Here is a 23,844-nt window from a genome sequence, read left to right on the forward strand (position 1 = left end):
AAACAAAAGTGTTTATTCACCCATCCAGTACAAAAAGATGCAACGTTTCAACTTCACAAGGAAGTCTTTTTCAAGCACTGAGGGTAAGATGTGTAAGGCTGGGTTTACATATGTCCGGCACAGGTGAACTCAGCTTAAATCTCGACGCAACTGATGCCACAACTGATGACAAATTGTCATCAGTTGTATGGCATGCGGCGTCCAGTGTTTCTGGGCAACAGACAGGGGAACGCAGCAAGCTGCGTTCCCCTGTCCAGTGCCCTCCAGCATGTCCAACCATCCGGCGAAAAAATTGAGACGCTGGATGATTGTGAACTGTCCCATTCAAATGAATGGGATCAGTTCTAGCATCAGTTTCCCTCCGGTGCACGCCAGAGGGAATCTGTGCCGGACGACTGATATATGTGAACCCAGCCTAAGTGAGATGGGTGAGGCATACTGTCCAAATCAAATGTGTGACATTTTCATGATAGGTCAAACAGGTATTTCTGCCACTTATTTAAAGTGTTTTTTTTTTCCTCCATAAATTAACAGGGAGATGAGATGTGTGACTATAGCCTAAGGATGTGTATGTCACAATGGAGATGAAGTTGATCAATAATTGGCAGATAAGATACAATTAATCACAAATCCAAAATGTGGCCAGATATGATAAAGAAGACATTCAATAGCAATTGGTTACTCTCACATATGAAGTAAGCGTGAAAAAATATTGGCTCTACGCAGCCACAGATATGTTAGCCTATCGGATCAGGATCGTGTGAATAATTCACAATTATTTACTCTCACATATCCAATGTGTTATTCAAAGATAGAACATCACAGGTAAATGGTGCTATCGTTCACCATACGGTCAAGCTTAGTAGAATATACTTGGACTGCATGCAGCGAGCACATAATAATAGATAGCCTGCAGGCTGGAGTTGAGGTATTTGTCATCTTACCTATCTGGGATGTATACCACCGTACCCCATTTACAGATACTATGTACCCAACATATGTGAATGAAAAGAATATCATGCAAAGAAAGAAAGAAATTTGCGAGAATACCTGAACATAGTGGTTGTGAGTAATTCCATGTGAATACATACCTATCTATTATTATGTGCTCGCTGCATGCAGTCCAGGTATATTCGACTAAGCATGATAAAGAAGACAACCAGGTATATCCAATATACTTTGGGATACATCAACACCAATAAGGGTAGATTGAAGAATGCGACATAACTAGGTATAACAGAGATAATAAGAACTTTGAAATTACCTTAATCAATACGGTGGGTCATGGTTACCGTGTGGTCATTATACAAAAGAAGTCTTGGGGTTTATCAGTCATAACATGTTATCCTACAATGACTGGCTTCGTACCTGTGAATTACATGATTTGTGAATATTTGTCCATTGTTTCTAATACAGATCATCAAATATGAGTCACATAATCAAACTCATAATCATAACCTATAGCTCACTGTGATCTGGTTTGTGTATTTTACCCAGAATCCAGGTGATGCAGTTATAGGGTTATTATGGTAACCTGTGACCATAAATCGCTTCATCTCCCTCTGGGGTTCCCCCATGAAAGCTCTGATATATAGTTTTTACTGGAAATGTATGTGGCAGTAAGGGTCTATTCACACGTACAGTATTCTGCACAGATTTGATGTGCTGGATTTCAAGCTGTGCTCAGTCAATCAGTTTACATTGAAATCTAGAACAAGTAGAATAGTTCGGCACCGCTTACTTCTACATACCTTGAGGAGTATTAACCCCTTAAGGACGGAGCCCATTTTCACCTCTAGGACGAAGCCCTTTTTTTGCAAATCTGACCACTGTCACTTTAAACATTAATAACTCTGGAATGCTTTCTGTTATCAATCTGATTCTGAGATTGTTTTTTCGAGACATATTCTACTTTAACTTAGTGGTAAAATTTTGTGGTAACTTGCATCCTTTCTTGGTGAAAAATCCCAAAATTTGATGAAAAAATTAAAAAATTTTCATTTTTCTAACTTTGAAGCTCTCTGCTTGTAAGGAAAATGGATATTCCAAATATTTTTTTTTTTGATTCACATATACAATATGTCTACTATATATTTCCATCATAAAATTGACGAGTTTTTACTTTTGGAAGACACCAGAGGGTTCAAAGTTCAGCAGCAATTTTCCAATTTTTCACAAAATTTTCAAACTCGCAATTTTTCAGGGACCAGTTCAGGTTTGAAGTGGATTTGAAGGGTTTTCATATTAGAAATACCCCATAAATGACCCCAATATAAAAACTGCACCCCCCAAAGTATTCAAAATGACATTCAGTAAATGTTTTAACCCTTTAGGTGTTTCACAGGAAAAGCAGCAAAGTCAAGGAGAAAATTCAAAATCTTCATTTTTTACACTCGCATGTTCTTGTAGACCCAATTTTTGAATTTTTACAAGGGGTAAAAGGAGAAAATGTATACTTATATTTGTAGCCCAATTTCTCTCGAGTAAGCACATACCTCATATGTCTATGTAAAGTGTTCGGCGGGCGCAGTAGATGGCTCAGAAGCGAAGGAGCGACAAGGGGATTTTAGAGAGTACGTTTTTCTGAAATGATTTTTGGGGGGCATGTCACCTTTAGGAAGCCCCTATGGTGCCAGAACAGCAAAAAAAAACACATGGCATACCATTTTGGAAACTAGACCCCTTGAGGAACGTAACAAGGAATAAAGTGAGCCTTAATACCCCACAGGTGTTTCACGACTTTTGCATATGTAAAAAAAAAAAAAAAAAATTTCACTAAAATGTGGGTTTCCCCCCAAATTTCACATTTTTGCAAGGGTTAATAGCAGAAAAGACCCCCCAAAATTTGTAACCCCATCTCTTCTGAGTATGGAGGTACCCCATAAGTGGACCTGAAGTGCACTACGGGCGAACTACAATGCTCAGAAGGGAAGGCGTCATATTTGGCTTTTTGAGAGCAAATTTTGCTCGGGGGGCATGTCGCATTTAGGAAGCCCCTATGGTGCCAGAACAGCAAAATAACCCCCACATGGCATACCATTTTGGAAACTAGACCCCTCACAGAATGTAATGAGGGGTACAGTGAGCATTTACCCCCCACTGGTGTCTGACAGATCTTTGGAACAGTGGGCTGTGCAAAATTTTTCATTTTCACGGACCACTGTTCCAAAGATCCGTCAGACACCAGTGGGGTGTAAATTCTCACTGCACTCCTCATTACATTCCGTGAGGGGTGTAGTTTCCGAAATGGGGTCACATGTGGGTGTGTTTTTGCGTTTGTCAGAACCGCTGTAACAATCAGCCACCCCTGTGCAAATCACCTCAAATGTACATGGCGCACTCTCCCTTCTGGGCCTTGTTGTGCGCCCCCAGAGCACTTTGCGCCCACATATGGGGTATCTCCATACTCGGGAGAAATTGTGTTACAAATTTTGGGGGGCGTTTTTCCCTTTTACCTCTTGTGAAAATGAAAAGTATAGGGCAACACCAGCATGTTAGTGTAAAATTTTTTATTTTTTTACACTAACATGCTGGTGTAGACCCCAACTGTTCCTTTTCATAAGGGGTAAAAGGAGAAAAAGCCCCCCAAAATTTGTTAGGCAATTTCTCCCGAGTACGGCGATACCCCATATGTGACCCTAAACTGTTGCCTTGAAATACGACAGGGCTCCAAAGTGAGAGCGCCATGTGCATTTGAGGCCTGAATTAGGGACTTGCATAGGGGTGGACATAGGGGTATTCTACGCCAGTGTTTCCTAAACAGGGCGCCTCCAGCTGTTGCTAAACTCCCAGCATGCCTGGACAGTCAATTGCTGTCCAGAAATGCTGGGAGTTTTTGTTTTGCAACAGCTGGAGGCTCCATCTTAGAAACACTGCCGTACAATACGTTTTTAATTTTTATTGGAGAAGGGGGGTGGGGGGGGGGGGGGCAGTGTACGTGTGTATATGTAGTGTTTTACTCTTTATTTTATGTTAGTGTAGTGTTTTTAGGTTACATTCACACTGGCGGCAGATTACACTGAGTCTCCCGCTAGGAGTTTGAGCTGCGGCGGAAAATTTGCTGCATCTCAAATTTGCAGCGGGGAACTCACTGTAATCTGCCGCCAGTGTGAATGTAGCCTGTACATTCACACGGGAGGGGGGTCAAAACTACAACTCCCAGCATGCACTGACAGACCATGCATGCTGGGAGTTGTAGTTTTGCAACAGCTGGAGGCACACTGGCTGGAAAACCTTGAGTTAGGTTCTATGACCTAACTCAGTATTTTCCAACCAGTGTGCCTCCAGCTGTTGCAAAACTGCAACTCCCAGCATGTACTGATTGCGGAAGGGCATGCTGGGAGATGTAGTTATGCAATGGCTGGAGGCACGCAAGTACAACTCCCAGCATGCCAAGACAGCCTTATGCTGTTCCTGAATGCTGGGAGTTGTAGTTTTGCAAGATTTAGAGGGGTTCAAGTTGTAAATCACTGTCCAGTGGTCTCAAAACTGTGGCCCTCCAGCTGTTGCAAAACTACAACTCTCAGCATGCCCAGCCAGCAAACTGCTGTCTGGGCATGCTGACAGTTGTAGTTTTGCAACATCTGGAGGGCTACAGTTTGAGACCACTTAGTGATCTACAACCTGAACTCCTCTAAATATTGCAAAACTACAAGTCCCAGCATGCCCACACAGCAAACAGCTGTCTGGGCATGCTGGGAGTTGTAGTTTTGCAACATCTGGAGGGCCACGGTTTAGAGACCACTGTAAACTGTGGCCCTCCGGATGTTGCTAGGCAACAACTCACCTAGCAGGACCCGAAGCCGCCGCCGCCGCACGTGGGGGATCCCCGCATGGAGGATCGCGATCTGGGATCCAGGTAGGGACCTTCGGCGCCGACCCTCCCTGGACGGTTCCCCCGTTCTGCCCGGACACCGATAGGTGGGCAAAGCGGGGGAACCGAACTTTAACCCCCCCTACCCCGCTCTGCTATCGGTCGGTCGCTCGGCCGACCAATAGCAGGGATAGGAGGGGTGGCAACCCTGCCACCAAACTCCTATCCCTTTAGGGGGATCGAGGGTGTCTCGGACACCTACGATCCCTCTTATTTTCCGGGTCACCGGGTCACCAGTGACCCGTATGACCCGGAATCGCGCAGATCGCAGGTCTGAATTGACCTGCGATTTGCGCGCATCGCGGTCATGGGGGGGTCTCAGGACCCCCCTCGGCGATGTGCCGGGATGCCTGCTGTTAGATAACAGCAGTCATCCCGGTCCGATCACCGCTACCGGTGACGCGGCTCTCCCGGAACCCCGCGACGTACATGTACGTCGCCGCGCGCCAAGTGACACTTCGCGGCGCCGTACATGTACGTCGCTCGTCGTGAAGGGGTTAAAGGGGTATTCCAGGCAAAAACTTTTTTTTATATATCAACTGGCTCCGGAAAGTTAAACAGATTTGTAAATTACTTCTATTCAAAAATCTTAATCCTTCCAATAGTTATTAGCTTCTGAAGTTTTCTGTCTAACTGCTCAATGATGATGTCACGTCCCGGGAGCTGTGCATGATGGGAGAATATCCCTTGCATGATGGGAAAATATCCCTATAGGAGCTGGACAGCTCCCGGGACGTGAGTCATCAGAAAGCAGTTAGACAGAAAACAGCAACTCAACTTCAGAAGCTAATAACTATTGGAAGGATTAAGATTTTTTAATAGAAGTAATTTGCAAATCTGTTAAACTTTCCGGAGCCAGTTGATATATAAAAAAAAGTTTTTGCCTGGAATACCCCTTTAAGCTAGGTGTAGAAGGATAACTGTCTATTGCAGTTCAGTGGTGCTCAGACGTCATGCAGCAGTTAACAATTCTAATCTCAAAGACCAAAGGAAAAACATCGGCGACTCACCAAATCTTCTTTCTTGAGCTTTATTTTACATACTCACAAATTGCAAACATGTAACAGGATGGACGGGTCCAGGGGGGGTACAGTAGGCGACAGCGGCCGTTGTTTCGCACTGGTGTTGTGCTTCGTCGGGCCTGGAGGCCCGACGAAGCACAACACCAGTGCGAAACAATGGCTGCTGTCGCCTACTGTACCCCTGGACCCGTCCATCCTATTACATGTTTGTTATTTGTGAGTATGTAAAATAAAGCTCAAGAAAGATTTGGTTAGTCGCCGACGTTTTTACATTGAAATCTGCAGCAGATAATCCTGTGCATCAAATCTGCGCAGAATACTGTACGTGTGAATAGACCATAAAGAGGTCAAATGTCTTTTTCCTTTTTGTTGGGCTGTCTCTGCTCAGTCTATGTTATTCTAACATATGATAAAAAAGAAATATCCATTATATTATTGGAGTACTATTTTCTTTGAGTGCAGTAGTTGCGCTGTGCGTGTTCCGTATAGAAGGTTGCACATCAGTGATGATTTTACAGTACTGCAAACTAAAGAGCATTTAGGAAAGGTTGCTGCTTGACATCATGGAACAGCGACAGAACAAAAAGCATTAAAAAGCATGCCCTTAGGGGTAAACATAGACAGCTGTTTAAACAGGCATACAACATGTATAAAAGATCTGACGGGTTTGTACAGGTTACTATGGCAACTAAACCACCCTGTAATGTGCAAACAGATCCAAAGGGGGAAAAAAACACTCCAGTGTGTTGTTGTTGTTGTTGTTGTTTTTTCCCTATATAGTGTAGCGTAGACTATTACTCAAAGGGTATTCCGGATACATGCATTTTTATATTATGCTGGAGAAGCTATTAAAAGTAAAAAATTAAAAAATAAAACCATTAGGACATCTTTTAAAAACAACTTTGCTCTTTCAGGCCGTCCCTTGTGATGTCTTCAGGTTCCATGCCCGTCACTCTGCCTTTTACTTCTCAGATGGACTTGTCTCTGCATTGACTGCCTGCTCAGCCAATCATTGACAGATTATAGATATTCAATCACATTGTAGTTAACATTGAGATGTATATTAAAGGGGTTATCCAGGAAAAAACTTTTTTTATATATCAACTGGCTCCAGAAAGTTAAACAGATTTGTAAATGACTTCTATAAAAAATCTTAATCCTTTCAATAATTATCAGCTGCTGAAGTTGAGTTGTTGTTTTCTGTCTGGCAACAGTGCTCTCTGTTGACATCTCTGCTTGTCTCGGGAACTGTACAGAGTAGAAGAGGTTTGCTATGGGGATTTGCTTCTAAACTGGGCAGTTCCCGAGACACGTGTCATCAGAGAGCACTTAGGCAGAAAAGAACAACTCAACTTCATCAGCTCATAAGTACTGAAAGGATTAAGATTTTTTTTATAAAAGTAATTTACAAATCTGTTTAACTTTCTGGAGCCAGTTGATATATATATATATATATATATATATATATATATATATATATATATAAGTTTTTCCTGGATAACCCCTTTAACCCTTTAAGGACCCAGCCAATTTTCACTGTAGGACCCGGCCATTTTTTGCACATCTGACTACTTTCACTTTAAGCATTAATAACTCTGGAATGCTTTTACCTTTCATTCTGATTCCGAGATAATTTTTTCGTGACATATTCTACTTTATGTTACTGGTAAAATTTTGTTGATACTTGCATCATTTCTTGGTGAAAAATTCCAAAATTTTATGAAAAAATTGAAAATGTTGCATTTTTTTTTTTACTTTGAAGCTCTCTGCTTAAAAGGAAAATATTCCAAATAAATTATATATTGATTCACATATACAATATGTCTACTTTATATTTTCATCATAAAGTTGACATGTTTTTACTTTTGGAAGACATCAGAGGGCTTCAAAGTTCAGCAGCAATTTTCCAACGTTTCACAAAATTTTCAAAATCTAAATTTTTCAGGGACCAGTTCTGTTTGAAGTGGATTTGAAGGGCCTTCATATTAGACATACCCCACAAATGACACCATTATAAAAACTGCACCCTTCAAAGTATTAAAAAATGACATTCAAAAGGTTTGTTAACCCTTTAGGTGTTTCACAGGAATATCAGCAAATTGAAGGACAAAATTCAAAATCTTCATTTTTTACACTGGCATGTTCTTGTAGACCCAGTTATTGAATTTTTACAAGGGGTGAAAGGAGAGAAATCTTCCTAAAATGTGTAACCCAATTTCTCTTGAGTAAGAAAATACCTCATATGTGTATGTCAAGTGTTCGGCGGGCGCAGTAGAGGGCTCAGAAGGGAAGGAGCGACAGTGGGATTTTGGAGAGTGAGTTTTTCTGAAATGGTTTTTGGGGAGCATGTCACATTTAGGAAGCCCCTATGGTGCCAGAACAGCAAAAAAAAAAACACATGGCATACTATTTTGGAAACTAGACCCCTCAAGGCACGTAACAAGGGGTCCCTACAAATTTTTTTTTTTACAAGGGATAATAGGACAAAATGCCCCCAAAAATGTGTAACCCCATCTCTTCTGAGTATGGAAATACCCCATGTTAGGACGTAAAATGCTTTGCGGGCGAACTACAATGCTCAGAAGCATGCCTGGACAGTCAGTGGCTGTCCGGAAATGCTGGGAGTTGTTGTTTTGCAACAGCTGGAGGCTCCGTTTTGGAAACACTGCCATACAATACGTTTTTAATTTTTATTGGGGGACAGTGTAAGGGGGTGTATATGTAGTGTTTTACCCTTTATTTTGTGTTAGTGTAGTGTAGTGTAGTTTTTTTAGGGTACATTCGCACTGGCGTGTTACGGTGAGTTTCCCGAAGGAGTTTGCGGTGCGGCGAAAAATTTGCCGTAGCCCAAACTTGAAGCAGGAAACTTACTTTAAACCTGGCCGTGTGAATGTACCCTGTAAGTTCACATGGGGGGGCAAACCTCCAGCTGTTTCAAAACTACAACTCCCAGCATGTACTGACAGACCGTGCATGCTGGGAGTTGTACTTTTGCAACAGCTGAAGGCACACTGGTTGGAAAACCTTCAGTTAGGTTCTGTTACCTAACTCAGTATTTTCCAACCAGTGTGCCACCAGCTGTTGCAAAACTACAACTCCCAGCATGTACTGATCGCCGAAGGGCATGCTGGGAGATGTAGTTATGCAATAGCTGGAGGTACGCAACTACAACTCCCAGCATGCCGAGACAGCTGTTTGCTGTTTGGGCATGCTGGGATTTGCAGTTTTGCAACATCTGGAGGGCTACAGTTTTAGAGAACAATGCAAAGTGATCTCCAAACTGTGGTCCTCCAGCTGTTGCAAAACTACAAATCCCAGCATGCCCAGACAGCAAACAGCTGTTTGGGCATGCTAGGAGTTGTAGTTTTGCAAGATCTGGAGGGCTACAGTTAGAGACCACTGTATAGTGGTCTCAAACTGTACCCTCCAGATGTTGCAAGGCAACTCACCGGCTTCCGTACGATCCAGCCGCACGACATCGCCGCCCGCCGATCTTCGTCGCCCGCTGCCTCCGACGCCCGCCCGGATGGGTAAGTGGATCTTCGGCACCGGTCCTCGTCGTTTCTCCGTCCTGCCCCGCCTATTGTGGGTGGGCAGGAAGGGGAAAACAAAAGTTAACCCCCCCCGCCCCCGATCTGCTATTGGTCATCGCTTCTTGCGACCAATAGCAGGGATAGGAGGGGTGGCACCCCTGCAACCTCACTCCTATCCCTTCAGGGGGATCATAGGTGTCTTAGACAACCGCGATCCCCCAAATATTCCGGGTCACCATAGACCCGTAATCGCGCAAATCGCAAGTGTGAATTCACTTGCGATTTGCCGCGATCACCGACATGGGGGGTGGGGGGGGTCTGATGACCCCCCTGGGTGTTTGCACGGAGTGCCTGCTGAATGATTTCAGCAGGCATCCCGGTCCGATCCCCGCCCGGCACGCGGCGGGGGCCGGAATTCTCCATGATGTACGCCTACATCATAGGTCCTTAAGTACCAGGGTGTCATGACGTAGGCGAACGTCAAGGGTCCTTAAGGGGTTAAGCAGGGTTGGCAACTGGAATTTCTCTCTTTTTCCTGGACAACGTTTCAATAATTTATGGACAGCCAATGTTTTTGGCAGACAATATGGAAAAACATAATAAATCATAAAGATTATAAGTCATCAAAGTCTATAGATTAACATATAAATATAAAATCATTATCATGGACACTTTGCCCCTAAAGAACAAAGCTGAATTTCACCTTAAAGGGGTACTCCAGCCCTAAGACATCTTATCCCCTATTCAAAGGATAGAGGATAAGATGCCTGATCGTGACAGCCACCACGCCCCTCCCACAGACTTGCATTGAGGGAGCGAAAAAGCCAGGGTACGCTGGCGAAACGTTAGCAGGAGGGGCTATAATGTTTTTATAAAACGGCATCCTAGTGACACAAAAGTAATACTTGAATAGGGTGGGAATTTCTCTAGTCAGCGGTGGCGACACTGTCTGGGCGAGCTAGACTTTCCCACTGTGACACTGATCACAAGGCATATGGGCAATATTGACCTATTTTGTAGTCACACAGTGGATGACCGGACTTTTTAACATTTTTTCACTATGGTACCAAAAGCACAATTTATAATTAAGTGGTTGTAATAAAAGTTAAGTTTTAATAATTTAGTTAAGTAGTCTCTAGTTTAGGGCAGTCCTTGGGGACTTGTCCCTAAAATTGTAATTTTCATTGTTTTGCCCTGAGACACTTAGGAGTAATTGATTGGTTATCACGATACTCCGGCCCTGTGATCGTGAGTCTTCAGACATGGACTGATCTTTGCTCCGTGAGGCCGGAGTACCCCATAAAGGACTAGCGCAATTTTTGCACATCTGACCACTGTCACTTTATGCATTAATAACTCTAGGATGCTTTTACTTATGAATTTGATTCCAAGACAGTTTTTCGTGACATATTCTACTTTACGTTAGTGGTAAATTTTTGTCGATACTTGCATAATTTCTTGGTGAAAAATTCCCACATTTCATGAAAAATTTAAATTTTTTGCATTTTTCTAACTTTGAAACACTCTTCTTGTAAGGAAAATGGACATGCTTGTAAGGAAAATGGAGCTTGCATCATAAAGTTGGCATGTTTTTACTTCTTGAAGACATTAGAGGGCTTTAAAGTTTTGCAGTACTTTCCAAATTTTTCACGAAAATTTCAATATCTGAATTTTTCAGGGACCAGTTCAGTTTTAAAGTGTTTGAATGTTTGAAATCCCCCATAACTGACCCCATTATGAAAACTGTATCCCTCAAAGTATTCAAAATGACATTCAGAAAGTTTGGTAAACCTTTAGGTGTTTTACAGGAAATTCTAAATTAAAATGTTTTACACAAACATGTTCTTGTAGCCCCATGTTTTACAAGTTTTCATTTTTATATGGGGTAAAAGGAAAAAAATACCCCCAAAATTTGTAACCCAATTTCTCTTGAGTAAGGGAATACAACATATGTGTATGTCAAGTGTTCGGCGGGCGCAGTAGAGGGCTCAGAAGGGAAGGAGCGACAATGGGCTTTTGGAGAGCGAATTTTGCTGAAATGGTTTTTGGGGGGCATGTCGCATTTAGGAATCCCCCATGGTGCCAGAACAGCAAAAAAAAAAACACATGGCACACTATTTGGGAAACTATAGGTACAGTGAGCATTTACACCCCATGGGTGTTTGACAAATTTTCGCTTAAGTTAGACTTAAAAATAAAAATTAGATTTTTTTCACTATAATGCTGGTGTTACCCCAAATTTTTCATTTTCACAAGGGGTAATAGGAGAAAAATCCCTCAGAAGGGAAGGAGCGACAATGGCTTTTGGAGAGCGAATTTTGTAACACCATTTCTTCTGCGTATGGAAATACGTGGATATAAAGTGCTCTGCGGGCGCACTACAGGGCTCAGAAGAGAAGGAGCGCTTTTGGGCTTTTGGAGAGAGAATTTGGTTGGAATGGAAATCGGGGGCCATGTGCGTTTACAAAGCCCCCGTGCTGCCAGAACAGTGGACCCCACACCTGTGATGCCATTTCAGAAACAACACCCCTCACAGAATGTAATAAGGGGTGCATGGAGCATTTACACCGCACTGGTGTTTGACAGATCTTTGGAACAGTGGGCTGTGCAAATGAAAAATGTATTTTTTCATTTTCACGGACCACTGTTCAAAAAATCTGTCAGACACCTGTGGGGTGTAAATGCTCACTACACACCTTGTTACATTCCGTGAGGGATGTAGTTTCCAAAATGGGGTCCACTGTTTTGGCAGCGTGGGGACTTTGTAAATGCACATGGCCCCCCACTTCCATTCCAACCATATTCTCTCTCCAAAAGCGTCCAAGGCCTTCAATTCCAGCCAAATTCTCTGTTCAAAAAAACATATTTTGCTCCTTCCCTTCTGAGCCCTGTAGTGCGCCCGCAGAGCACTTTATGTCCACATACAAATTTTGGGGGGCTTTTTTTCCTATTACACCTTGTGAAAATGAAAAATTTGGGGTAGCATCAGCATTTTAGTGAAAAAATTTAATTTTTCATTTTCACATCCAACTTTAACAAAAATTCGTCAAACACCTGTGGAATGTTAAGGTTTACTGCACCCCTTGTTACGTTCCTTGAGGGGTGTAGTTTCCAAAATGGTGTCACTTTTTTTTTTGCGCTTATTTCAGAACCGCAGCAACTATCAGCCACATAGGCCTCAAATGTACATGGTGTGCGCTCACTACTGAGCCCTGTTGTGCGCCCGCAGAGCACTTTGGGGTATTTCTGTATTCAGGAGAAATTGTTACAAATTTTGGGGGTCTTTTATTCCTTTTACCTATTGTGAAAATGAAAAGTTTGGGGCAACACCAGCTTGTTAGTATAAAAAATTTTTTTTTTTACACTAGCATGCTGGTGTAGAGCCCAACTTTTTCTTTTCATAGGGGCAAATGGAAAAAAATTTTAACGCATTTTCTCCCAAGTACAGAAATACCCCATATGTGACACTAAACAGTTGCCTTGAAATATGACAGGGCTCCAGAGTGAGAGAGCGCCATGCGCATTTGAGGCCTAAATTAGGGATTTGCATGGAAGCGGACCCGGATGCAGGCGTGGCGTTTGCCTCCAAAAATACCCTACGGCAGTGTTTTCCAACGGCTGTCCGGCAATGCTGGGAGTTGTTGTTTTTCAACAGCTGGAGGCTCCGCTTTGGAAACAGTGCCATATGAGACATTTTTAATTTGTAAAGGTGTAACGGTGTGTGTATATAGTGTTTTACTCTTTATTTTGTGTAGTGTAGTGTATTTGGGGTACATTCACACAGTTGGGTTTACAGCGAGTTACCTGCTGGGAGTTTGAGCTGCGGCGGAAAATTTGCCGCAACTCAAACTTGCATTGAGAAACTCACTGTAAACCTGCCCGTGTGAATGCACCTTGTACATTCACATGGGGAGTCACAAACCTCCATCTGTTGCAAAACTACAACCCCCAGCATGCACTGACAGACCGTGCATGCTGGGATTTGTAGTTTTGCAACAGCTGGAGGCACACTGGTGGGGAAACACTGAGTTAGGTAACAGAATAACTCAGTGTTTCTGCAGCAGTGTGCCTCCAGCTGTTGCAAAACTACAACTCCCAGCATACACTGTCTGTCAGTTGAAATTATCTCTGGTTATGGTAACATTTTTGGTACGGATAAGTGCTAGATGTCATTTGCTTACAGAAACATAGTTCTGTCCTAGATGTTGTTAGTTAAAGGGGTACTCCAGTGGAAAACTTATTTTTAAATCAACTGGTGCCAGAAAGTTAAATAGATTTGTAAATGACTTCTATTAAAAAATCTTTACCCTTCCAGTACTTTTAAGCAGCTGTATGTGACAGAGGAAATTCTTTTCTTTTTGAATTTCTTTTTTGTCTTGTCCACAGTGCTCTCTGCTGACACCTCTATCCGGGTCAAAAGAAAAGAATTTCCTCTGTAGCATACAGCTGCTAAAAAGTACTGCAAGGGTAAAGATTTTTTTAATAGAAGTCATGTAAAAATCTGTTTAACTTTCTGGCACCAGTTGATTTAAATAAAAAAAAATTTTTCCCCCGGAGTACCCCTTTAAGGTTAAGGCAAAGTTAATGTTTATTCGTAACGCTACTCATGTGCTTTCATGCTGCAAAAATGTGCTCCTCCTTACTTCTGTTTCACCATAAATAAGGGAGGCGGTAGACAGCACATGGTATATATTTACTAAAAACAGACCCCCTCTGTCTTTACGGAAAACCTTAATGTGATATATTAATATTTATAAAGACAGGTGTCACAGCTTCAGGATCCTGATCTATATAAAACAAATTACATCCAGTGAAAAAGTACCACAATTTCCAGCTGCACAGCACGTCTCTTCACAAAGCTGCAGGGCGCACAGATTTTCTTCCAGCACACCCTTTCCCTATTCCCCACTTTCTACACAAACTTTCCATTCTGCTGTCCCTATAGAGTGTACCTGTCAGAAATAAATAAATAAATAAATAAATAAATAATTTGTCACCCGTTTGCACTTGTTTGGTCCCTATTCCGTTATTTTTAGAGGAGAAAAGACGTTGCATGCAGTATTTTTTTTCTCTGTTAAAAATAAAAGATTAGAAAAGGATAAATGAAATTTAACAGTGAAGTCTATGGCCAACGGATGAGTCTGTAATGTCATCCCTTTGTATGCGGTTTTTTTTTTCAATCTGTTTTTGATCCGTTATTATTTCTGAGCATGCTCAAAAGATGTCTGAGCAACCAATCAAGGAGGCAAACGGATTAAAAAATGGCATCCCTTTGTTAGTATGGTCCATTTAGCAGCGGGAGAATAGTGAGCCGGGAGAACCTGTGAACCTAGCCTTAGAAATCCTCTTAGGGGAAGGGGACATATCCCTACCTTGTGGTGGGAAGTGATTGGTGCGTCTGCTCATGCAGCCTTGTCCATGAGTCATCTCTTAACTCAGCCTTGTCCACGAGTCATCTCTTATCTACGCCTCGTCCATGAGTCATCTCTTAACTCAGCCTTGTCCACGAGTCATCTTTTATCTACGCCTTGTCCATGAGTCATCTCTTAACTCAGCCTTGTCCATGAGTCATCTCTTATCTACGCCTTGTCCATGAGTCATCTCTTAACTCAGCCTTGTCCACGAGTCATCTTTTATCTACGCCTTGTCCATGAGTCATCTCTTAACTCAGCCTTGTCCATGAGTCATCTCTTATCTACGCCTCGTCCATGAGTCATCTCTTAACTCAGCCTTGTCCACGAGTCATCTTTTATGTACGCCTTGTCCATGAGTCATCTCTTAACTCAGCCTTGTCCACGAGTCATCTTTTATCTACGCCTTGTCCATGAGTCATCTCTTAACTCAGCCTTGTCCATGAGTCATCTCTTATCTACGCCTTGTCCATGAGTCATCTCTTAACTCAGCCTTGTCCATGAGTCATCTCTTATCTACGCCTTGTCCATGAGTCATCTCTTAACTCAGCCTTGTCCATGAGTCATCTCTTATCTACGCCTTGTCCATGAGTCATCTCTTAACTCAGCCTTGTCCACGAGTCATCTCTTATCTACGCCTTGTCCATGAGTCATCTCTTAACTCAGCCTTGTCCACGAGTCATCTTTTATCTACGCCTTGTCCATGAGTCATCTCTTAACTCAGCCTTGTCCATGAGTCATCTCTTATCTACGCCTTGTCCATGAGTCATCTCTTAACTCAGCCTTGTCCACGAGTCATCTTTTATCTACGCCTTGTCCATGAGTCATCTCTTAACTCAGCCTTGTCCATGAGTCATCTCTTATCTACGCCTTGTCCATGAGTCATCTCTTAACTCAGCCTTGTCCACGAGTCATCTCTTAACTCAGCCTTGTCCATGAGTCATCTCTTATCTACGCCTTGTCCATGAGTCATCTCTTAACTCAGCCTTGTCCACGAGTCATCTTTTATCTACGCCTTGTCCATGAGTCGTCTATAACTCATTTACAAGCCTGCTTCTGTAGGACTGGTTAGTGTCCCAGTAGGTATGGCAACCCCTAGTGGTGGGATTTTCAGGAGCCGGTTTCTTTATTAAAGGGGTTATCCAGGAAAAAACTTTTTTTTATATATCAACTGGCTCCAGAAAGTTAAACAGACTTGTAAATTACTTCTATTAAAAAATCTTAATCCTTTCAGTACTTATGAGCTTCTGAAGTTAAGCTTGTTCTTTTCTGTCTAAGTGCTCTCTGATGACACGTGTCTCGGGAACTGCCCAGTTTAGAAGCAAATCCCCATAGCAAACCCTTCTAAACTGGGCGGTTCCCGAGACACGTGTCATCAGAGAGCACTTAGACAGAAAAGAGCAACCTTAACTTCAGAAGCTCATAAGTACTGAAAGGATTACGATTTTTTAATAGAAGTAATTTACAAATCTGTTTAACCTTCTGGAGCCAGTTGATATATATATATATATATATATATATATATATATATATACACATTTTTCCTGGATAACCCCTTTAAATATTCAACCATATTAAAAAAAGGTCTTTCATTTTCATCATTTATAACAGCATGTAAGTGTATGTTCTCCCCTAATGAAAATTTTAAGGGGAACTCTTGCCTGGAACCACGGATGCACGGATTACTGTTGACCACCGCGCAAAGCAATGGACGACCTGCTCCCTCCATGTATCTCTATGGGAAAGCGGAAGATACACTAGCACTGTATCTCTCCCATACAGATACATGGAGGAGGAGAGTCGGCCAATGCTCCGTGTGCTGGTCAACAGTAATCCGTGCATAGAGCAGAGGTCGCTCAGTGCATGAGAGCCAGGTTGCTGGGCGGGAGATCACTCCTGTGGATAAGTGGTAAGAACTTATGTACCAGAGTTCCCCTTGAAATCACCATTTTCTATTTTACAAATTAAAAAGTTGAAAACATAAACATATTTGGTATTGCACTGTGCGAAATTGTCCAAACAATTAAAATAGGAGTTCATATTCCCGCACAGAGAAAGTGAAAATTGCTCATTATTGGCCATATTATAGGTCAGAAAAAAATAAAAAGTGACCAAAAAGTTCCATCTAAAAAGTGGTACAGATAGAAAGTGCAGATGTCAGTTTTACTGTACAAATGCCCCCTGCCAAAATAAAATATGATAAAACTAAGTGTCAAAAATGCAGGTGGGGGGGGGGGGAGTTATGGCTCTTAGAAGGCAAGGAGGAAAAAAAAAGGAGGCGCAAAAATTAGAATGGGATGCGTCCTGAAGGGATTAAACTAATTTTATGGCGGAGCTTCAGTGCCACCTACTGGCCATGTGATGTTTTTCTACTTTTTGACCTCTGACCTGATGCCCTTCCTTTCCCTATCCTGCTCTGACGAATCCAGAGTGAGGAGCTGTTTATGCTCCAGCCACTAGATGTCGCTGCATACTTTTGGACGTTTTCTCGGTTCCCTAACTTCCGGTGTCGCGCAGCATGACCTCGGCGTGTACAGGAGGGCTGAGTGGCAGTGTGGGCACGTGACGGGTGACCTCCGGGAGACCTGGCTATAAGGTGTATGTGTTGGCGCGCACATATATGGCAGTGCACCCGACCTGCGGCGCTGTAGCCAGACTACAACTTACTCGGTTGCTGCGGCTCTCGGGGTGTTATGGGAGTTGTAGTTGTGTGACAGCTGCGGGTTGGGGAAGAGCGACGGGGTAGCAGCTATATGGGCTGCTTGTGGAATAGGAGAAGTGACTTGTCTGTGAAGTTCTATGAACACGTGGTTTATTATTATTGCTGTATAATTTAGATCAGTGGTCTTCAACCTGCGGACCTCCAGATGTTGCAAAACTACAACTCCCAGCATGCCCGGACAGCCAACGGCTGTCCGGGCATGCTGGGAGTTGTAGTTTTGCAACATCTGGAGGTCCGCAGGTTGAAGACCACTGATGGAGATAGTAATAAGGTGTGAGGGGAGGTGACCCCATTGTGGCCTCCAGTTTAGTGGGGGTAGTCCATAGGACTGGTGTGTACAAACCCAGCACAATGCGTCACTGCCGCTTTCTACAACAGCTGGAGGCACATCGGTTGGGGAACACTGATTGCAGCTTCACATTCTTCGTAGGATACATCACGTGTGAATAGAAATCAGAGCTGTTTCAAAAACAGCACCATACCTGTCCTCAGGTTGTGTGTGAAATAACAACTTGGCTCCTTTCACTTCAACTGAACTGCAATACCACACACAACCTGAGGACAGGTGTGGTGCTGTTTTGTGAAGAAATCAGCTCTGTTTTTCTAATCCTGGATAACCTCTGTGCTAGTTTTACATCTACTCCCACCCTTAGGGAGACATTGAGTACTTGTTACAGAATCTGCACCTAGAGTATCAAGGTTTTCGGGCTGGTTTCACCACCTAACTTTTATGCAGTGTATTAACATGACCTTAGCCTTAGGGCCCATATTATGGCTCTCTTGTTTTTGTATAGGGCAGAGTTGTAAATATTTTATTCTATCTTTTCATGTGACAACACTGAAGAAATGACACTCTGCTACAATGTAGTCAGTGCACATTCTGTATAACAGTGTTTAATGTTGTGTCCTTTCAGAATAACTCAACACACAACAATGAATGTCTAATCCTTGGCAACAAAAGTGAGTACACCCCTAAGTGTGCGTTCACGCTACGGAATTCCACTGTGAACTTAACATTAGTGTGAATGGGTCTCCAGAATTTCAGTGGCGCACAAATTGTTAAGTGCAAAGAAAGAACATGTTCATTCTTTGCGCGGATTCCACGAGCACTGCACAACAGTCAATGGTGACGGCTCAGTGGCCCTAGCGCTGAAGTATTTTTGGTGGCGGCCGCCAGACGGAATCTCTGCTCGCGGAGATTCTGCAGTGTGAACGCACCCTAAGTGGAAATGTCCAAATTGGGCCTAATTAGTCATCCCTCCTCGATGTTGTGACCCGTTAGTGTTACAAGGTCTCTCGTGTGAATGAGGAGCAGATGTCTTAAATTTAGGGATGTACTGATACTAGTATCGGTATCCGGGCCGATACTAGCCATTTCCATGGTATTGGGGACTTATCAATATCAAATCCGATACCTGCTGTCCCGTTCTTCCATCCCCATCCGCATCATGACGTTCCATGGAGGAGCATGTGACACACACGTCACTTCACCTCCTCCACTGTGCCCAGCGTAACGCTACAGAGGAAGCAGAGTGACGTGTATGTCACATGCTCCTCCATAGGACGCCATGATGAGGACGGGAGAACGGGGCAGCGGAGCGGTAGCACCCGTCAGAGGAAAGTCGCAGGTGAGCTGTCTACAAGGGGGGGGGGGGGGGGGCTGCGGTCTACAGGAGGGCTGCTACTAACGTCTACAGGGGGGCCCTGTGGTGTAAAGGGGGGGGGGGGGCTGTTGTCTGCAAGGGGGCTGCTACTAATTTCTACAGGGGGGGGCTGTCTACAAGGGGGGGCCGCGTTCTACAGGGGGGGGCTGCAAATGTCTGCAAGGGGATACTACCTACTATTAAAGGCAATCTTACAGCAGAGTCACTTACATTAACTTGAATTTATGGGTAGATAGTGCAGGTGACCCGGTTTCTGCCGCTGCTCACCATGTGATCATCAGTCATCGTTCTCGCCGCCAATGCAAATTCCCTGTTCTGCCCAATGGAGAAGAGAGAAATCTTGGCTCATATTACAGCAGCCGCCTCCATTGTACACAACAAGGACCCACATATCAGCACAGTAAGCAGCGCCAGAAACCGCGTCATCCTGCTTTTAGATTCCCTTTAAAATATAAGTACTCATACTTGGTATTGGTGAGTACTAGAATTGAAGTATCGGTACTTATACTTGGTCTTAAAAAAAATGGTATTGGGCATCCCTACTTAAATGTATTTCTCTCACACTATTTGGTCACTGGAAGTCCAGCTAGGCACTTCATGACAAAGACATTGCTGCAGAGGTTAAAGGGAAGAGGATTCAGCCTGTCATGTCAGACCATGCGCACAAAATGACACATCGGCCCAGATTTATCAAACTGTGTGAGAGAAAAACTGTAGTTATTTTCCCACAGCAACCAATCACAGCTCAGCTAACGAGCTCTGGTAAAGTGAAAGCTGAGCTGTGATTGGTTGCTGTGGGAAAATCACTCCAGTTTTTCTCTTGCTGTTACCATACCCTTAGGTGTGTACTCTATAGCGTCTTCTAACAATAGCGAGGGAAACTCCATGGTCATTCTGGTTGAGCAGTAGAATAAGTAATGTGTACTCATGTGTATAACCTGTACTCCCAGTTTTAGCTGCCTGCTGGGGAAGGCGATGGGACAGGACCCAGCTCTGACAATTTTCATATTTTACAATGTAATACGGGGACGGGCATTTTTTTTATATTTTATTTATATTTATCCACATTGTTTCGTAGCCAAAGCCCCATTATTTGAGATTTTTGGTGCTGAGCAAAAGAAATGGCTTATTCGGCTTTATAAGACTTTTGTCCATATTGTATTACTAAATTCTTTAGTTCTTTGTCTGATCTATTGGTTTATTTCCATGTTTTCTTGGTGTGTGTATCAGACGGCAAGTTAAGCATATTCCACGTAACCGTGAAGATGTCGTCGTCCTCATCATCACCACCACCACCATCTTCTGAGCCTTCTGGTATAAAAAGTAACGCCCCAAAAGAGAAGGAATATCGGACACCTGGATTTAGAGGGGTGCAGACAACCAGCCTATTTCGAGCTGTTAACCCTGAGTTGTTTATCAAACCTGTAAGAAATATATATATATATAATTTTTTTTCCCCCTACTTAAAACCCCTGTCCTTAATTTAATTAGAAAGTTTTGCCAGGAATACCCCTTAAAGGGGTACTCCGCTTCTAGACATCTTATCCCCTCTCCAAAGGATAGGGGATAATATGTCTCATCACAAACAGAGCTCCAGGCTGCTGATCGCTCCTGTACAGGGGTGACGCGGGGGTCCCCAGAGGCGAGATCCCCGCGATCAGACATCTTATCCCCTATCCTTTGGATAGGGGATAAGATGTCTAGGGGCGGAGTACACCTTTAAAAAAAAATACAAGTAGCCGGTATAAGGAAATGCCTGTTAGATCACTGGCCAGTAAGTATGGTATATAATTGCCTTGGCCAGTCTGTGCCTGCAGCTGCCACTCACCATTATAGCATGTCATGAAATGTAAACTGTTCACTGTGTAAATTAGTTATGACAAGCAAATTGCTTCATTACTTGGTAAATATCAGTATCACATTGGTGGGGATCTGACATTTGGCAAATTAGTGGAATGATGGGGGCTGGACTAACACCTCCCCTTTTATTTTATAGTGGCTGTGCCTGGTTTAGCAGTTCATTGTTGCTATGAAAGTGAATGGACTGAGGTGTAGTACTATGCACAGCCGTTACAAAATAAACAGCTTTCCATGAATCAATAGTACAAGCAACAATAATCTGTATATGCTATTACAGGAAAATACTAACCTGTCTGTTTTTTATTGTTTTTTTTTTTTTTTCAGAACAAGCCTGTTATGGCATTTGGACTCTTCTCCATTACAATGTGTGTTGCCTATATTGCCTATTTACATGCAACAGAGGAAAATAAGAGAGATGTCTATGAAGCAGTTGACAGTGAAGGAAACAGATACACTAGAAGAAAAACATCAAAGTGGGACTGACTTACTAAGAGTCCATTGTGCTCCCTCTGGACAAACTTTAGAGTTGGCCATCAATAGCAAAAAATGAGGCTGTAAAATAAGAGAAACAATATTTATAAACAAATTCCAGATCTGTGATACAGGGAATGTGTGACGTGCATGAAAAAGATAAAATAATACCCAGTGAAGGCTTTGGGCTCTGTATTCCCTACTGTGGATTCTGATTAGGACTTCCTGTAATACAAAGTGACAGCCCGTGGCTTGGATATGGTTGGTGGGGCTCTGACCTCGCAAATGTCTACTGAGAATGGAGGGGATGCATTGCTACTGTAGCAGTGATCTTTGTTCTATTTTTTCTGTGTACATCAGTGCCCTGGCCCCATACTGTGCATGAAACTGTATTATGGCCTTATTCTTTTGAATTGGTCTAGCGACACTTGGTAGTTCGTGCGTAAAACTTAGAAGGGAGACAGACGGTACTTTACCAGTGCTGTAATCCCTTTATTATCAGGATCGGTGGAGGTCAGACATTTAACAATTGTAGAGTTGGTATAACCTCAATATGCCAGTCTGTGCCACAGTATAACCAGTTTACACCTCTGCAGGTTTCTTTATTGTATACCTCAGAAATAGAGGGCTAATTGAGGTTATATATGTGTAAATGGACTTATAGGTATTGATTAGAGATGAGCGAACTTCCAGTAAATTTGATTCGTCACGAACTTCTCAGCTCGGCAGTTGTGACTTTTCCTGCATAAATTAGTTCAGCTTTCAGGTGCTCCCGTGAGCTGGAAAAGGTGGATACAGTCCTAGGAGACTCTTTCCTAGGACTGTATCCACCTTTTCCAGCCCACTGGAGCACCGGAAAGCTGAACTAATTTATGCAGGATAAGGCATCAACTGCCGAGCTGAGAAGTTCGTGACGAATCGAATTTACTGGAAGTTCGCTCATCTCTAGTATTGATACATACTTGAGCAATATGTTACCTTCTAATTATCCCCACTATGTTGGGCCTCTTCTGTGACTTGCTGGCAGGCTGTCGTGATCTGGAGACTCAGTTGGAGACTCATACAAGTCTATGGGACTTCCAGCAACTCTTTCTCATGATCGTGATAGTCTGCCAGCAAGTCATGGGATCAGGAGTAGCCCGATAATTTTGGACATATTCTGCTGTTGGGAGCATTAAAAGACGTACCCTGGAAATGCAGTGAGCTGTTATTTTTCATGAAAGGCATAAAATGGTTCCCCTATTGAAAATGGGAAGTCCTAGGGAATAATGAGGTCAGTGGGAGCTTTATACTAAGTATAAAAATTATTACTTTTTATTTTTTATTTTTATTTTTTTTATTCAAAATGGATTAGTGAAAATCCACAGTAATTTGATGCTGCAGACTACCACTGGAACATTTGCAGCATTTTAGGACCGTGTGACCTGTACTTTGTTCAGGAAAATAAAATAACAGATCAAAATGTTATAAAATTGGTATATATTTATAAGAAATAATTGTACAGAAAAATGTGATATTTCATAATGTTTCTGCATTTAATCCATTTGGCTCTAGTGTTTGTAATGTATGATTATACAATGCTGCTTTCAGAACCAGTTTGAGAAAGGAGGCTGGGAAAATTTGGTCTTATTCAACTTCGCCTTGAGCACATATGCTACTACTAATAATAATTATAAAAAACAAAAAACATGTTTGTGGGATAAAGCAGCTGTATTTTTCTTATTCTGGACAACCACCTTTAAGTAAGTAAATTACTTTTCTGGACTCAGCCCTTCATTTAGTAGACTTGACTAGAATATGGGGGATATAATTGACCCCCCCGATCATATTGGAACAATGGGGGGAAGTTAAGTTTGGTTTTGTGGTGTACATTTGTCGCACAGTCTTTTAGATGCTGTTTTGAGACTTTTCATTGTGACTTTTGCTATAGAAGGTTATTTTTAAAAGGAACATACCAAGTCATGATTTCAGTTGATATCCTGCAGTGGTCACGAATTTATCATGTGCGACTTTTTTTTCATCTCCAATCTCCTTTTACGGGGTCCCGGCAGTCGGCTGGAAGGGGCGTGCCGACCTCCGCACGGAGCGCCGGCCGACATGCCCCTCTGTGTACCCCATAGAGATACATGGAGGGGCTTCCTGCTGGGGTCGGACATCAGCTTCCGTAAACTGACGGAACCCTGTGCAGTAGATCGCGGGGGGTCCCAGCGCTCAGATCCCCCGCGATTTATAACTTATCCTCTATCCTTGGATAAGTTATTTTTCACTAGACTACTCTTTTAAGACAT

General features: G+C 42.8%; 2 protein-coding genes across 15 annotated transcripts in view; one reads left to right on the top strand and one right to left on the bottom strand.

The window, feature by feature from the left end:
* The window catches only part of GJB7 (gap junction protein beta 7), a 66,687-nt gene extending 49,326 nt beyond the window's left edge, over positions 1 to 17,361 (bottom strand). For 5 of the 11 annotated variants that reach the window (XM_056566053.1, XM_056566052.1, XM_056566046.1 and 2 more), the window contains exons 1-3: positions 17,191 to 17,320; positions 14,251 to 14,380; positions 1,265 to 1,368 (exon numbers count right to left, since the gene is read on the bottom strand). The gene's annotated coding sequence lies outside the window, so the exon portion shown is untranslated. Of the gene's footprint in view, positions 1 to 1,264; positions 1,369 to 6,771; positions 6,866 to 14,250; positions 14,381 to 17,190 lie in introns of those variants that run through there. The other 6 variants (XM_056566050.1, XM_056566051.1, XM_056566049.1 and 3 more) reach the window with 6 other exon arrangements.
* On the top strand, positions 17,326 to 21,735 carry SMIM8 (small integral membrane protein 8). 4 transcript variants are annotated; one of them, XM_056566062.1, is made up of 4 exons: positions 17,326 to 17,435; positions 18,476 to 18,521; positions 20,456 to 20,649; positions 21,410 to 21,735. In XM_056566062.1, the coding sequence occupies exons 3-4, from the start codon at positions 20,491 to 20,493 to the stop codon at positions 21,566 to 21,568; spliced, it is 318 nt and encodes a 105-aa protein (XP_056422037.1). In that variant the 5' UTR covers positions 17,326 to 17,435; positions 18,476 to 18,521; positions 20,456 to 20,490; the 3' UTR covers positions 21,569 to 21,735. The 4 variants fall into 4 exon arrangements, with proteins under 4 accessions (XP_056422037.1, XP_056422040.1, XP_056422038.1 ...); XM_056566063.1 differs by having other exon boundaries at positions 17,418 to 17,509; XM_056566064.1 differs by lacking the exon at positions 17,326 to 17,435 and adding an exon at positions 17,533 to 17,624.
* Positions 21,736 to 23,844: the final 2,109 nt, after the last annotated feature.

The sequence above is a fragment of the Hyla sarda genome, chromosome 3 (genome assembly GCF_029499605.1).
Source record: "Hyla sarda isolate aHylSar1 chromosome 3, aHylSar1.hap1, whole genome shotgun sequence".
NCBI classification, from domain to species: domain Eukaryota; kingdom Metazoa; phylum Chordata; class Amphibia; order Anura; family Hylidae; genus Hyla; species Hyla sarda.

Coding starts and splice junctions, on each gene's coding strand:
- SMIM8 (XM_056566062.1), top strand. CDS start 20,491: ATGTCGTCGTCCTCATCATCACCACCACCACCATCTTCTGAGCCTTCT. Junction 20,650..21,409: donor CTGAGTTGTTTATCAAACCT/GTAAGAAATATA, acceptor TTTTTTTTTCAG/AACAAGCCTGTTATGGCATT.